Source organism: Austrofundulus limnaeus, unplaced genomic scaffold (genome assembly GCF_001266775.1).
Source record: "Austrofundulus limnaeus strain Quisiro unplaced genomic scaffold, Austrofundulus_limnaeus-1.0 Scaffold37, whole genome shotgun sequence".
Taxonomy (NCBI): Eukaryota; Metazoa; Chordata; class Actinopteri; order Cyprinodontiformes; family Rivulidae; genus Austrofundulus; species Austrofundulus limnaeus.
Window position 1 is genome coordinate 733467 of NW_013952439.1, and position 10506 is coordinate 743972.

At 41.7% G+C, this 10506-nt stretch overlaps 1 protein-coding gene across 1 annotated transcript in view; it reads right to left on the reverse strand.

The window, feature by feature from the left end:
- Positions 1 to 265: 265 nt before the first annotated feature.
- si:ch211-284e13.4 (insulin receptor substrate 1-B) overlaps positions 266 to 10506 on the reverse strand; it is an 11846-nt gene continuing 1605 nt past the window's right edge. Inside the window, exons 2-3 of the mRNA XM_014006685.1 lie at positions 6352 to 9486; positions 266 to 4274 (exon numbers count right to left, since the gene is read on the reverse strand). Coding sequence (XP_013862139.1) covers positions 4267 to 4274; positions 6352 to 9486 — 3143 coding nt within the window. The 3' untranslated portion in view covers positions 266 to 4266. The remainder of the gene's footprint in view (positions 4275 to 6351; positions 9487 to 10506) is intronic.

A 10506-nucleotide genomic window follows, 5' to 3' on the forward strand; every position in this document is an offset into this window, starting at 1 on the left:
ATTAGTATTTGATTTGTGGCAAAAGTGGTTCCAAATGTAAGAACACAAAAGTTAACACTCATACAGCTTAATTTGGCACCAGATTGGAGACCTTTAGGTCAATCTGTGAAGAACCTCTGCTCTCAGGAAAGTAAACTACGTGTACGGTCATTTAAAAATAATAAAAAATTTAAAAAATCTCATTATAAGTATAAGTGTGCGAGTGCACGTTACAAACCTAATTGATAAATCTAAATGTGGGAAAAGCTATCAATGTGAGAAATACAACAGAAAAGCCTTTTATTTTGTTRTTTTTTACCCTGTATACAGACAGCCAGAGCCCTGCACGCAGTTTGGTTCCACATTGCATCTACAAAAATACAGTAAACAGGTTTTACTTTATATATCTGCAACCGACACGTTGTAAATTATTGTACAGTCTCAGCAATGTCACAATGAGGCCAGATCTACCAYCAGTCAAAGCACAACCATTAAAAAATACATATTTTTAGTTTGAATTTTTTAAAAAGGAAGAACGTTTGGTTTCATTCCAAATTTAATAAGTTTTATTTTGGTTATGTGGTTGTTAAGTGAAAAAAGTGGAACTTTCTGAGTCAAATTYAAGTGTTCTAATTATTAAATTAAAATTTTGGCTGTGGTAGGATTAAGTGGAAAGGTTACAAACAGTTAGTGTCCTACCTGTTGAAGGTAGGATTGCTCTGTGAACAAACTCAGGTTGAATAAATAGAGTTTAATTCTGATCTGACTGACAAGTATACTAGTACTGGTACTCTAATAAGATACTCTAATACTATACTATACCCTGTGAAAATAGGGGTTTTACTGTATTTACTCATACTCGGTTTTAGAAAAACCGGTATTGGGACATGCCTAGGCTGAAGTTTATTTTAAAAATAATTGCACAGCAAAGAATTAATGGAACAAACACAAATCTATTACTTTTTGTGCTATGAGGTGACCTTTTTTGGGGTTTATGTAAAAGATTTTAAACTCTATTTCTCCAAACTTAGGTCATACAAGGAGCTATATACAACAAGTATTCATAACCTGTCCACAGAACCCCACTTTACAAGATTGGAACCATGGCTGATAAATAATGGAAAATAATGAAGAGGTAATGGATGTGAAGACCKGGTCCCAAGGGCTAAAATAATATTTTTTTAGAAAACAGCATGGTTCATGATTTCAAACATTAAAGTTTGTTTAGATCAGCTGTTTGCCACCATCTTCCTTCATTTGAGATTAAAAATAATCTAAAAAGTAAAAATGAATTAACACCGTTACAGAGTTAACTTATTTTTATATATACAAAAGTAGTTGCAGAATGAGGGGAAGTTAAAGTAGATATAAATAGGACTCAACATGAAAGTCTACACACTTTAGAATTATACAAGTTTGTTTTTTAGGCCACCTGTTGCACCCGTGACCATCAGACATGGYGAACAAGTTAAATAGAGAAGGGAAAGTCGGATCACACACCAACAAATAATCGAAGAAAAAAAATGTAAACGATAACCCTATTTTTTTCTTTCTTTTTCTTGACAAAGCCAAAAACAAACAAATGCATGTGCTTACAATGTGGCTCAAGTGTTAGGCACTGCAAATAAAACTCAAACATTTTTTTTTCTTGTCTCTGATAAGGCAATCTGATTGACTGGTTAATGGCAGCAATGTTCATTTTCTGCTCGGTCCTCTGCGGCTCAAAGTTTGCACAAATTTAGAAAAAGAAACAGCTTTTTTATCATCATCATTATTAATATTATTATTTTTTACCCCATTTTCACAACCCATTTTAGGATCACCTGTGTAAAAACAGCTACAATCAAAAATGAGGCACTTTATAAAAGAGTATATAGATATCTAGGCTATATAGTATTAATCATCATTTGTATACTGTATATTTTATATACCATTGTAATGTGTCACTTTATAATAAAACTGTTAAGTGAATGAGGAGAACTAACCACAGTAYATACTATAGTTTCTGTCATTCTACTTGCATTACTATAGTAGATACCATAGTGTAATRTACAGTAGGAATAGAAAAAACTCAGATGCACAAAATAAGCATTTACACATTTTCCTAATGATTTTGTGTTACTCATTTGTTTAATTGTTACAAACTCTTAAAACACACAAATTATTGTTTTGTTTCCTTTTTGTATTCTCTCCTAATGGGCCAGGCTTTTTGACTCACACATCCGTTATGCGTCAGAATTATCTCATATACTGTTATTATGCCAGAATCTGGAAGTGGAGAATAATGCAGCTCTCACTCTGTTTAACATAATAGGTGGGTTGTTTGGGCTTGTTTCACTTTGTGAGGTAAGATTTTATTTTGGAGAACTGTGTTAAAATATCACAAAAACGCTGGAACAAAATATGTTTAGTTTGGCTGCAAAGTTCTCAGCAGATCAACGTGAGGACATTTACACACAGAAAAGCTAAATATTATAATTTCTCTTAATTATTCCATAACTATATCAACCAGCGGTGGGCATGGTTCTGCTAATCAGATAACAAATAACAACGAAACTTTTTTTTGTTTAGTGGATTGGCTTTTTCACTAACTTTGAAAACGGTTAGCGGATCAATTAGCTTCAGCTAAATTAARTTTTGCCAACTTTAAGTCCGCTAACAGCTAAACAACAAGCTTTGACTAATTTCTTTACAAGTATAGTGGCTTTACATTAACAAAGCTATACTTTTAGTTAGCTGTGCCCACTGGCAGCAACAAGGATGGTTCAGCTTTTAGGAGTGCTTATTAAARACAAAACAAATTTTATTTGATTTGGTCTGACTCACTCTGAAAACACTAGCAAAGGGAGATGTGTGCCACAAACTATGCTGCTAATCCAAGAGCATGTCTCTGGGTTGGTTGCATTTAAATGATGATTAAAGACTACATTTAGAGAAAAATATTGCCATATTTAGGGATGGAGGTAAAACCTTTTCTTAGATACATTGCATTGTGTACATAGAAGATTCAGTGTTTGAAAAATGTCAGAAATTGATTTTGATAAGTCAATATGGCTGTAAAAAATGCTAAAATTGTAACATAATGATATTTGATTTGTGTATAATTTTCAATTATAAATCCAATGCTAATTGTGGTAGCATTTCTATGCTATTTGCATTACTAAAACAGCATCTATGCTAATTCTTATTTATGCAAAATTAGCCATAGTCACCTAAGGTTCCAGTTAATCTAAATGTATTGATAATCACTTTTTGGAATCACATTGCTGCAATAGGAAACATAACATTGTAACGTGACGAAAGAGCCCCACCCATATTTATTTAAATAAATGTCAGACCTCAAAGTGTTCATGTCTCAAAGCCCAGTGGTTTGTTACGACATTTATTGTTCCACTTGGAACTGCTGGTATTTGTATCTTGATAGTGAAAACAGAGGAAAAGGGACTATTTTCTGCACTGTTGCCTTATAGTATAATTAGTATAATTCATCCTCTCCTTCAGTGATGACTGTTGGAAATTGTTCCAGCTACAAAAAAAAGATGTCATAAATGTTTGGAAATTCATGTGAGTAACACAAGAACAGTAGCCAAGAAGTAGAAATGTTTTTTTGTGCAACTTTCTATATATATATAGGAATTTAAAACTGTTTACAGTGGGATAGTGTGTATAAAATCTGTCAACTTGTACTTTTCGTAGTTTAAGTCAAAATGACACCTGATGATCATTTAATTTGCGTACAAAGGAGGAGGAGACATAAAAGGCAATAAATACCAGAATAAAAACACTAACTCCCTAAATTTGGCTGAAATTTTGTCWCTAGAGCAGCTGCCATTTCCTGTTTCACCCTCCTCACCAAATGTCAACAAACTGGCTCACTCGCAGGATAACTTAAGATTCACAGATGTATTTTTTGCCTTTTKTGCCATTCCCTGAAAGTTGTATTAAAATAGACGTGCTGAGGATGTTTCAGAGAGGAGCAGCAATCAAACACAGTGTGTCTGAAGTCATGCCTCGGCTGTACAGAGGTAAACAAAAATCAAATGTCATTTTTAGTCAAACAAGGTACAGGAACAAAATTTTTACCTTATGTTTTGTGTGTTTGTGTCTGTGTGTGTGTATGTGTGTGTGTGTTTGGCACACATTTGGTTGACAGAAAACAGCAGACAGGATGGGGATGAGACTTCCAGGGGTTTCCGGCTCCGGTGTTCAACAGATCGGGCTGCTGGACGTCCCTAACGCGGGTCGAGCCGTCTCACCATCGTCACGCTCGCGCACCGGGGACGAAGATCAACAGTCTGGAATGAGCAAATCAAAAAGCAAGGAGGGAATTTTAYACACAGACATTTATGATATAAAGATTTCTCTTCGTGAATGCTGCTAAAACTGYGTTCTGCAGAACCTCTGCTGCACACATTCTGTCAGGATGAAACGCTCGCCTCAGCAGCATATTGATTGTGTTTAATCTATGTTCCTTCTGGCAGCGTGAGTAAATATCACATGACGCTTGATATCTTTGTGGAAGGATTTGGTGATCGCTCTCTCGGCTATTGTTGCAGATGTCAATAAGATGTGTCTCTGCGACAGCTTTATCACTTTCAGCCGTGGTTTTCTCCTCTTTACGAGCCTCCTTAACAACACAGTGTTGCTTCTGATCAGGTCAGCAGAACACAGCCGTTTGAGGACAAAGTTTAATATAAAAACTGTGACCACTCTTGTTCTAATCTACTGCCATAAAGGGGAGGGTGATAATATGATAGCCTGTGTATGTTAATTTGTCTGTCTGTAAGCAACATTACTCATAAACCGTTGGATAGATTTAGACAAAACACAGTGATAATTAAACGTGCATCTATAGCTGAATAATGTTTGGAGCTGACGTGATTGAAGATGGCCACCACAGCTAATCAACTTATGCAAATATAAAACTGTTTCTTACACAGTCAATTTCACAAATTCTGACCWAAAATTTGCTGTGGTAGTAGCTGAGAGTAATCTGCACTTCATACTCTGAGCCAGGGTCGGTCCTAGGCAAGATTTCAGGTGGCGCTTCTTGTGCAATTTTCTAAATCTCACTGCCAATTTCTATTCATTCACATACCAAATTAAGTAGATATGTTTTTTATTTTTTTTATCTTCAAGAACCAGGTTGTCCAATTAAAACAATTAATATAATTAATTTGAAACAGAATACCAGAAGTATACCTCATACCTGCCAACATCTGCTGACACCAATGAGGAACACCTGTTCATGTTAATGAGCAGCTGTGGAGTTAAGCAGTTCTAGGGGGGTTCAGGTTGTTACTCCCCAAGAAAATTTTGTAAAAGATCCAGTCAAAACTATATATTTTTCCAGCTATTTGAAAATCCAGATCAGTTTCACAAAATACATTCTTCCGCGCAATATTTACATTCAACATCACATTTTTTCAATAAAAATGTGTCTTTACATGCAGAAGAAACTGTTTCCACTGTCATCAGCAGCAAGAGCTTTAACCGTTTAATAACATCACGTATGCAATGTGAAGGAAACCAYAAAGCTGCCATCAGCCCGCCCACACATAAACATAAACACCTGGCCCATCTTCTTGTCCCCTATGTCTTCATTCATGTGAAATGGCTCATTACCGGCAGACAAATCAATTGGCTCTGCTGTCTGAACGCCCACTTGTGATAATAAGAGACTCTACAGACAGCCTACAGACTGAGAGCTCCGCGCTGCCCACCAGGTCTGTGCTACATCAGGACACCATGAGAGGAGGAGTGACTAAGACCCAGAYGAGGATTCATGTCTGAAGGGTTTTTCACATTGTGTCAAAGCTTGAATCCAATTTGACTATTTTTTTCACCTATTTATAAATAATATTTCTATCACATTGAGAAGAGCAATTGCTGCTTATTTCGATTATCCATTTATGAACTTCGTGCATCATCCTTTATTGTAACTAAAGCAAAATTAAATAAAGGATATAAGTGTTTGGTAGGTTATTTTTTTGTTCTAACAATGCTTCTTTGCAATAAATCTTATACCATTAGAAAGCCTGTTAATTTCTCATTTAAATGGTGCCACATTTGTAAGGAACATCCATTGGTGGGATGAATATACAGCATCTTTGGCAAACAGCTTTATTTGTTGTTGACACGTTTTGAGTTTCAGCTACCCCCAGGTGTTGCCAAGGTGCCCGGTGTAAGATTTATTGCCAAGAAGCATTGTTACAACAAAGAAATAATCTACCAAACACAAMCGTCCTTACTTTGTGTGCTAAGTTCATAAATGCATGAGGACAAAGCCTATAGGTTGTGTCAAAGCTGTTTTACTATCTACCATGTACGTGGTTTTTTATGATTAACTGTTTAAAGTCTTGCAGCACTCACCTTGACCATTTTTTCTACTGTTCTGGTTTGTTCTAAGCTCCTCCGACTTGTAGAAATCAATACTGGCGTAAGTGTTGGGTACAGAGCCAGCACCGCTCCCCAGAGAGCTTCCTCCAGCTCCGTAGACCGGAGAGGTGTGCTCCCCTCCAGCTTGAGGGCCCTCCTTCATGGCTAGGTCAAGGTCTATATAGTTAAGGCCTTGTTCAGTGGATGAGGCGGAGGCTTGGGGTGGAGGTGTGGCAGACAAACCAGCAGCCTGCCCACTCTCCCACAGTGAGCAGTCCAAACCCTGCCGATGGCTCGCTGCCTGGCTGCCATCTGGGAACAGGGAGGTAGAAGGTGATGCATATTGTGGTAGAGATGGCAGTGAGTGAAATGTCTCTGAGCGGTGGCTCAAGTGTCCCTGCTGGTCGCCTCGGACCAGTCTGCTGCTCCGGTCAGGAGACTGGAAGGACTTGACAGGGGAAGAACCCGAACTTTTCTCCTGCTCTGCAGGTAAGGGTGGACCAGGGTGGATGGCAGGTCTTGCTGGAATGCTGGGGACTGATCCTTTGCTGTCAATAAATGGAGCGGAGACGTCTGCTGGCAGCTTGATTTTCGTCCTATACCCCACGTTTAAGTCCACCGCCAGAGGGGAGGACGTGCTGTGTTCGTGTCTGGCCTTGGGGGCAATGGCTGGTGAGCCCTGAAGGGTGCTGAAGGTGGATCGAACGTGAGTCAGGGGTGTCGAGGATTTCCCTAAGTCCATGTTGACGTACTCGGCAGAGGTGGAAAGTGGCGCAGAGAAACTGCGGGGAAGGTTAGCAGGATTGTCGTGACAGAGGAGTGGTTTATTTGAGGGACGTAGGGTTGCGTGGATAACAGGTTGTCCRTGTTGAGACCTTTCTGACTCGTATTTATCATCTTCCTTAAAGACAATGCTTACGTACTCATCRACACCCTGAGATGCCGACGGTGGGAGGTTCTCCTTCACCCTGGGTAGGGTATTAGCTTTAGTGATGTCTGAAGATGCGCTCAGGGGACGCCCCCTCCTGTGCTGCTTTGGGCTCTTACTACTTGATCCACGTTTTTGGTGGTGACGTCCCTCTTTTGTGCACACTCCTGCACTCATGTAKTCTGTTCCAGTCCTTAATAAACTTAACCCTCTCCCTGCTGACAGAGACTTGTCTTCGAGGCTTTCGCTGCTGGCRGAGCTGGAGGAGAAAGAAGAGGAAGACATGGAGAGTTGGCAGCCGCCCGCAGAGCCCACCGCAGTTTTGTTCCTCTTGCTGTACCCCACTCTCCCTCCCCTTCCAGCGCCTTCATGCCCGCTGCCGTCCTTTGTTTCCTCTGCCTTGTCCAAGTCCTCCTCGAAGCGGGTGTAGAGGGTGTGCTGATAAGCTCGTGGCAGGGAGAAGTACGAGTTGAACATTTTTGGTTGGAGTTGGTGCTGCTCRGGGTGGGATGGCGGCGTGCTGCAGGCGGAGCGGCTGCTGACCGGTGAGATGTTCATGTAATCGCTGGCAGCCCGGCTCTCCATGCTGGCCCTGCTCTCCCACATGCCCAGGCCGTGCAAGTCTGTAGAGCTGCTGCTGTTCGGAGACATGACCATGTAGCCCTCTGAGCTGGGCTGGCGCATGTGCTGAGGAGGGGACACACTGCTGTTGGGGGTCATGGCCATGTACTCGTCGTCTACACCGGGTTTGGCGCTGGCATCATACATACCTATAGACAGAGAGAGGGAAACAGGAGGAGATGTGACTCCAGGCAACATTGACATGTAGCCRCTGTCCAGAGCTCCACCTGCGTCTCTCTCTCCTCTACTTTTGTCGGCCCTCTTCCTGTTTTTTACGACTACGTCCTGCTGACCACCATTACCGGAAGGATTCCCTGAGCCACGGTGCAAATCAGCCCTCTCCCTATTAGCACTCTGCGACATGATGGCATACTCCTCATCATCCTCATCTTCTTCATCTTTCTTACGTGGGGTGAATCTTTCGTGGGATGCCAGAGGCAGGGACGCCCTCTTGCTCAGCASTTGGCGCTCCGCCTCGGTTTCACGGCTAGACGAGCGCCGCAGGATCCGCCGGCCTTTGGAGTGACGGTGAGAACCAAACACTCCCTCTCGCTGCCCCATCACAATGTAGCTGGAGGAGCCCTCTCTGTGGGTGTGATGTCCCGACAGACTGGGTATGAGCAGGGAGTGCTCCCCGGGACTGGAGCCGTACTCGTCCGAGGATCCGTAGTCACTCGGTGAACCTGAAACAGAAACTCTCTGGGAAACACGGGCGTAGGAGCACACAGACATGCCTCCGACGACCGCCCCCACCAGGCCACACTCAGATCCATGACCGGAGCTGGAGGATAGACTTGGTGCGGGAGAGGGAGCAGGGTTAGGCGTGTAGCGTGAAAGGCTCAGTGTAATCTTAGCCGGGGTCGGAGCCCGAGTTGGCTTGGGTCTCAGCGTTGGAGTCGTTGAGCAGGATCCATTCAGACTTGGGCTGGAGCTGGCCCACGTTCCCCTGGCGCTGGCGCCTCCTTCCTCCGACCTGGCTCCGATGCTTGCTGTCCGTGCCCTTGGGAACCCGTGGCGTGATGTAGGCGATGTGCTGGTGCTGCTGCCTCCCGTTCCTGGGGTTTCAGTCCGCGCCCGCCTGSAAAAGCCCACCTGGCTCGGCGGCAGATTTGAGTGATGCCGCCGACTCGGGACGCTGATGGGATTGGAAGCCGTACCGCCACCACACGACGTCCCCACAGACTGAGACTTGCTGCGCTGACGGAATTCCTCGCTCAAGGCCTTCATGGCCTCCAGAAGGGTTTCGTGCATGTTTTGCGCCACCACCGAGTCGTCCACTTGCATCCAGAACTCTCCGGGGCCGGTGATTGCCGAGCGCCCCACCTCGATGAAGAAAAAATTCTCAGAGTGGCCACACCTGCGAACGTTCATCAGCTGCAACACCACGGCGGCCACATCAGAGTTGAGTTTGACAAAGTTGACTGTCTTGTCAGTTAGACAGAGCCGGTATATCCCCACTAAGTTCCTGGCATGGCCAAGACCTTTAGGCCAAACCTTGACCTGCCAAACTTCCTTAAAGGTTGGGATRGGAGATGGAGAACTACACTCTCCACTGCTGCCATAGTCCTCAGGAGTTTTACCTACAAAAACAAGACAATAAACAAAAGATTACATCTTATACAAGAGAATATTCAAAACTTAATGTTTACGCTACACTGAAAATAACAAGGTTCTAAACATTTCCACTTTCTAATTTCATACTTTTATAGACTTAAATTTTGTTCAGTTTTTAGGTCATTGTTGACTTTAAAATGTTTGTTAATTGAATGTAAATGTTTCAGTGTGGGTTTTATTATCTGTATGCTTTAATATTTATCTACAACAGATCCCCTTTTAGAGTCAACCCAAAAGCAGATGGCTGCCACAGCCTCATCCAACAGGAAAAAAGACACTCAGTTATGGAGATAAATTTTGGAGTGGTAGTAGCATAGACTCATTCCAGACTCACACTCCGAATGCTAACAGATCTAACAAAGTTATGTTGGAGCAGGGATAGGCAACTGGCGGTCCGCAGGATGTCACTCAAGGTAGCTCTTAGACAAATCTTTGAAAATTACAAAAATGTATAAAAGTATCTCGGTGGCACTTAATTGGTTGTAATGACAAAGTTTGCCACTAGATGGCACCTAAAATGCAGATTCAGTACCTCGCACAGGACTTTTCTACCAGTGAGGAAGAGATTTTCAGCCAAGGTTATGAACAGAAGAAAGAAAAAATTGGACAAAGAAAATTGATTGTTTCAGATAAAATTGGAGGTAGACTGTCTGTTCACACAATTTCAYGGCAAATCTGTGTGTCTAGTCTGTTTAGAGACGCTGTCTGCCACAAAGTATTTTAATATGTCGCCATTAAAACACGTTGCACAAAGCTAAATATGAGAAGCTTGAAGCTGTRAGTACATAAACAACAAATAGTCTTCATTCAGGGAATGATTGACCTTTAATTAAGCTGAACTATACGTTTAAACATGGCAGCTTGTGAGGGAAAATTTCAATTATGTGCAATGCAAAATAAAAATTAAATATGTCGTATTGTTAAAAAACTAAAAATATGACATTAATCCCCTCTTTATTATTATTATTATTATTATTATTATTATT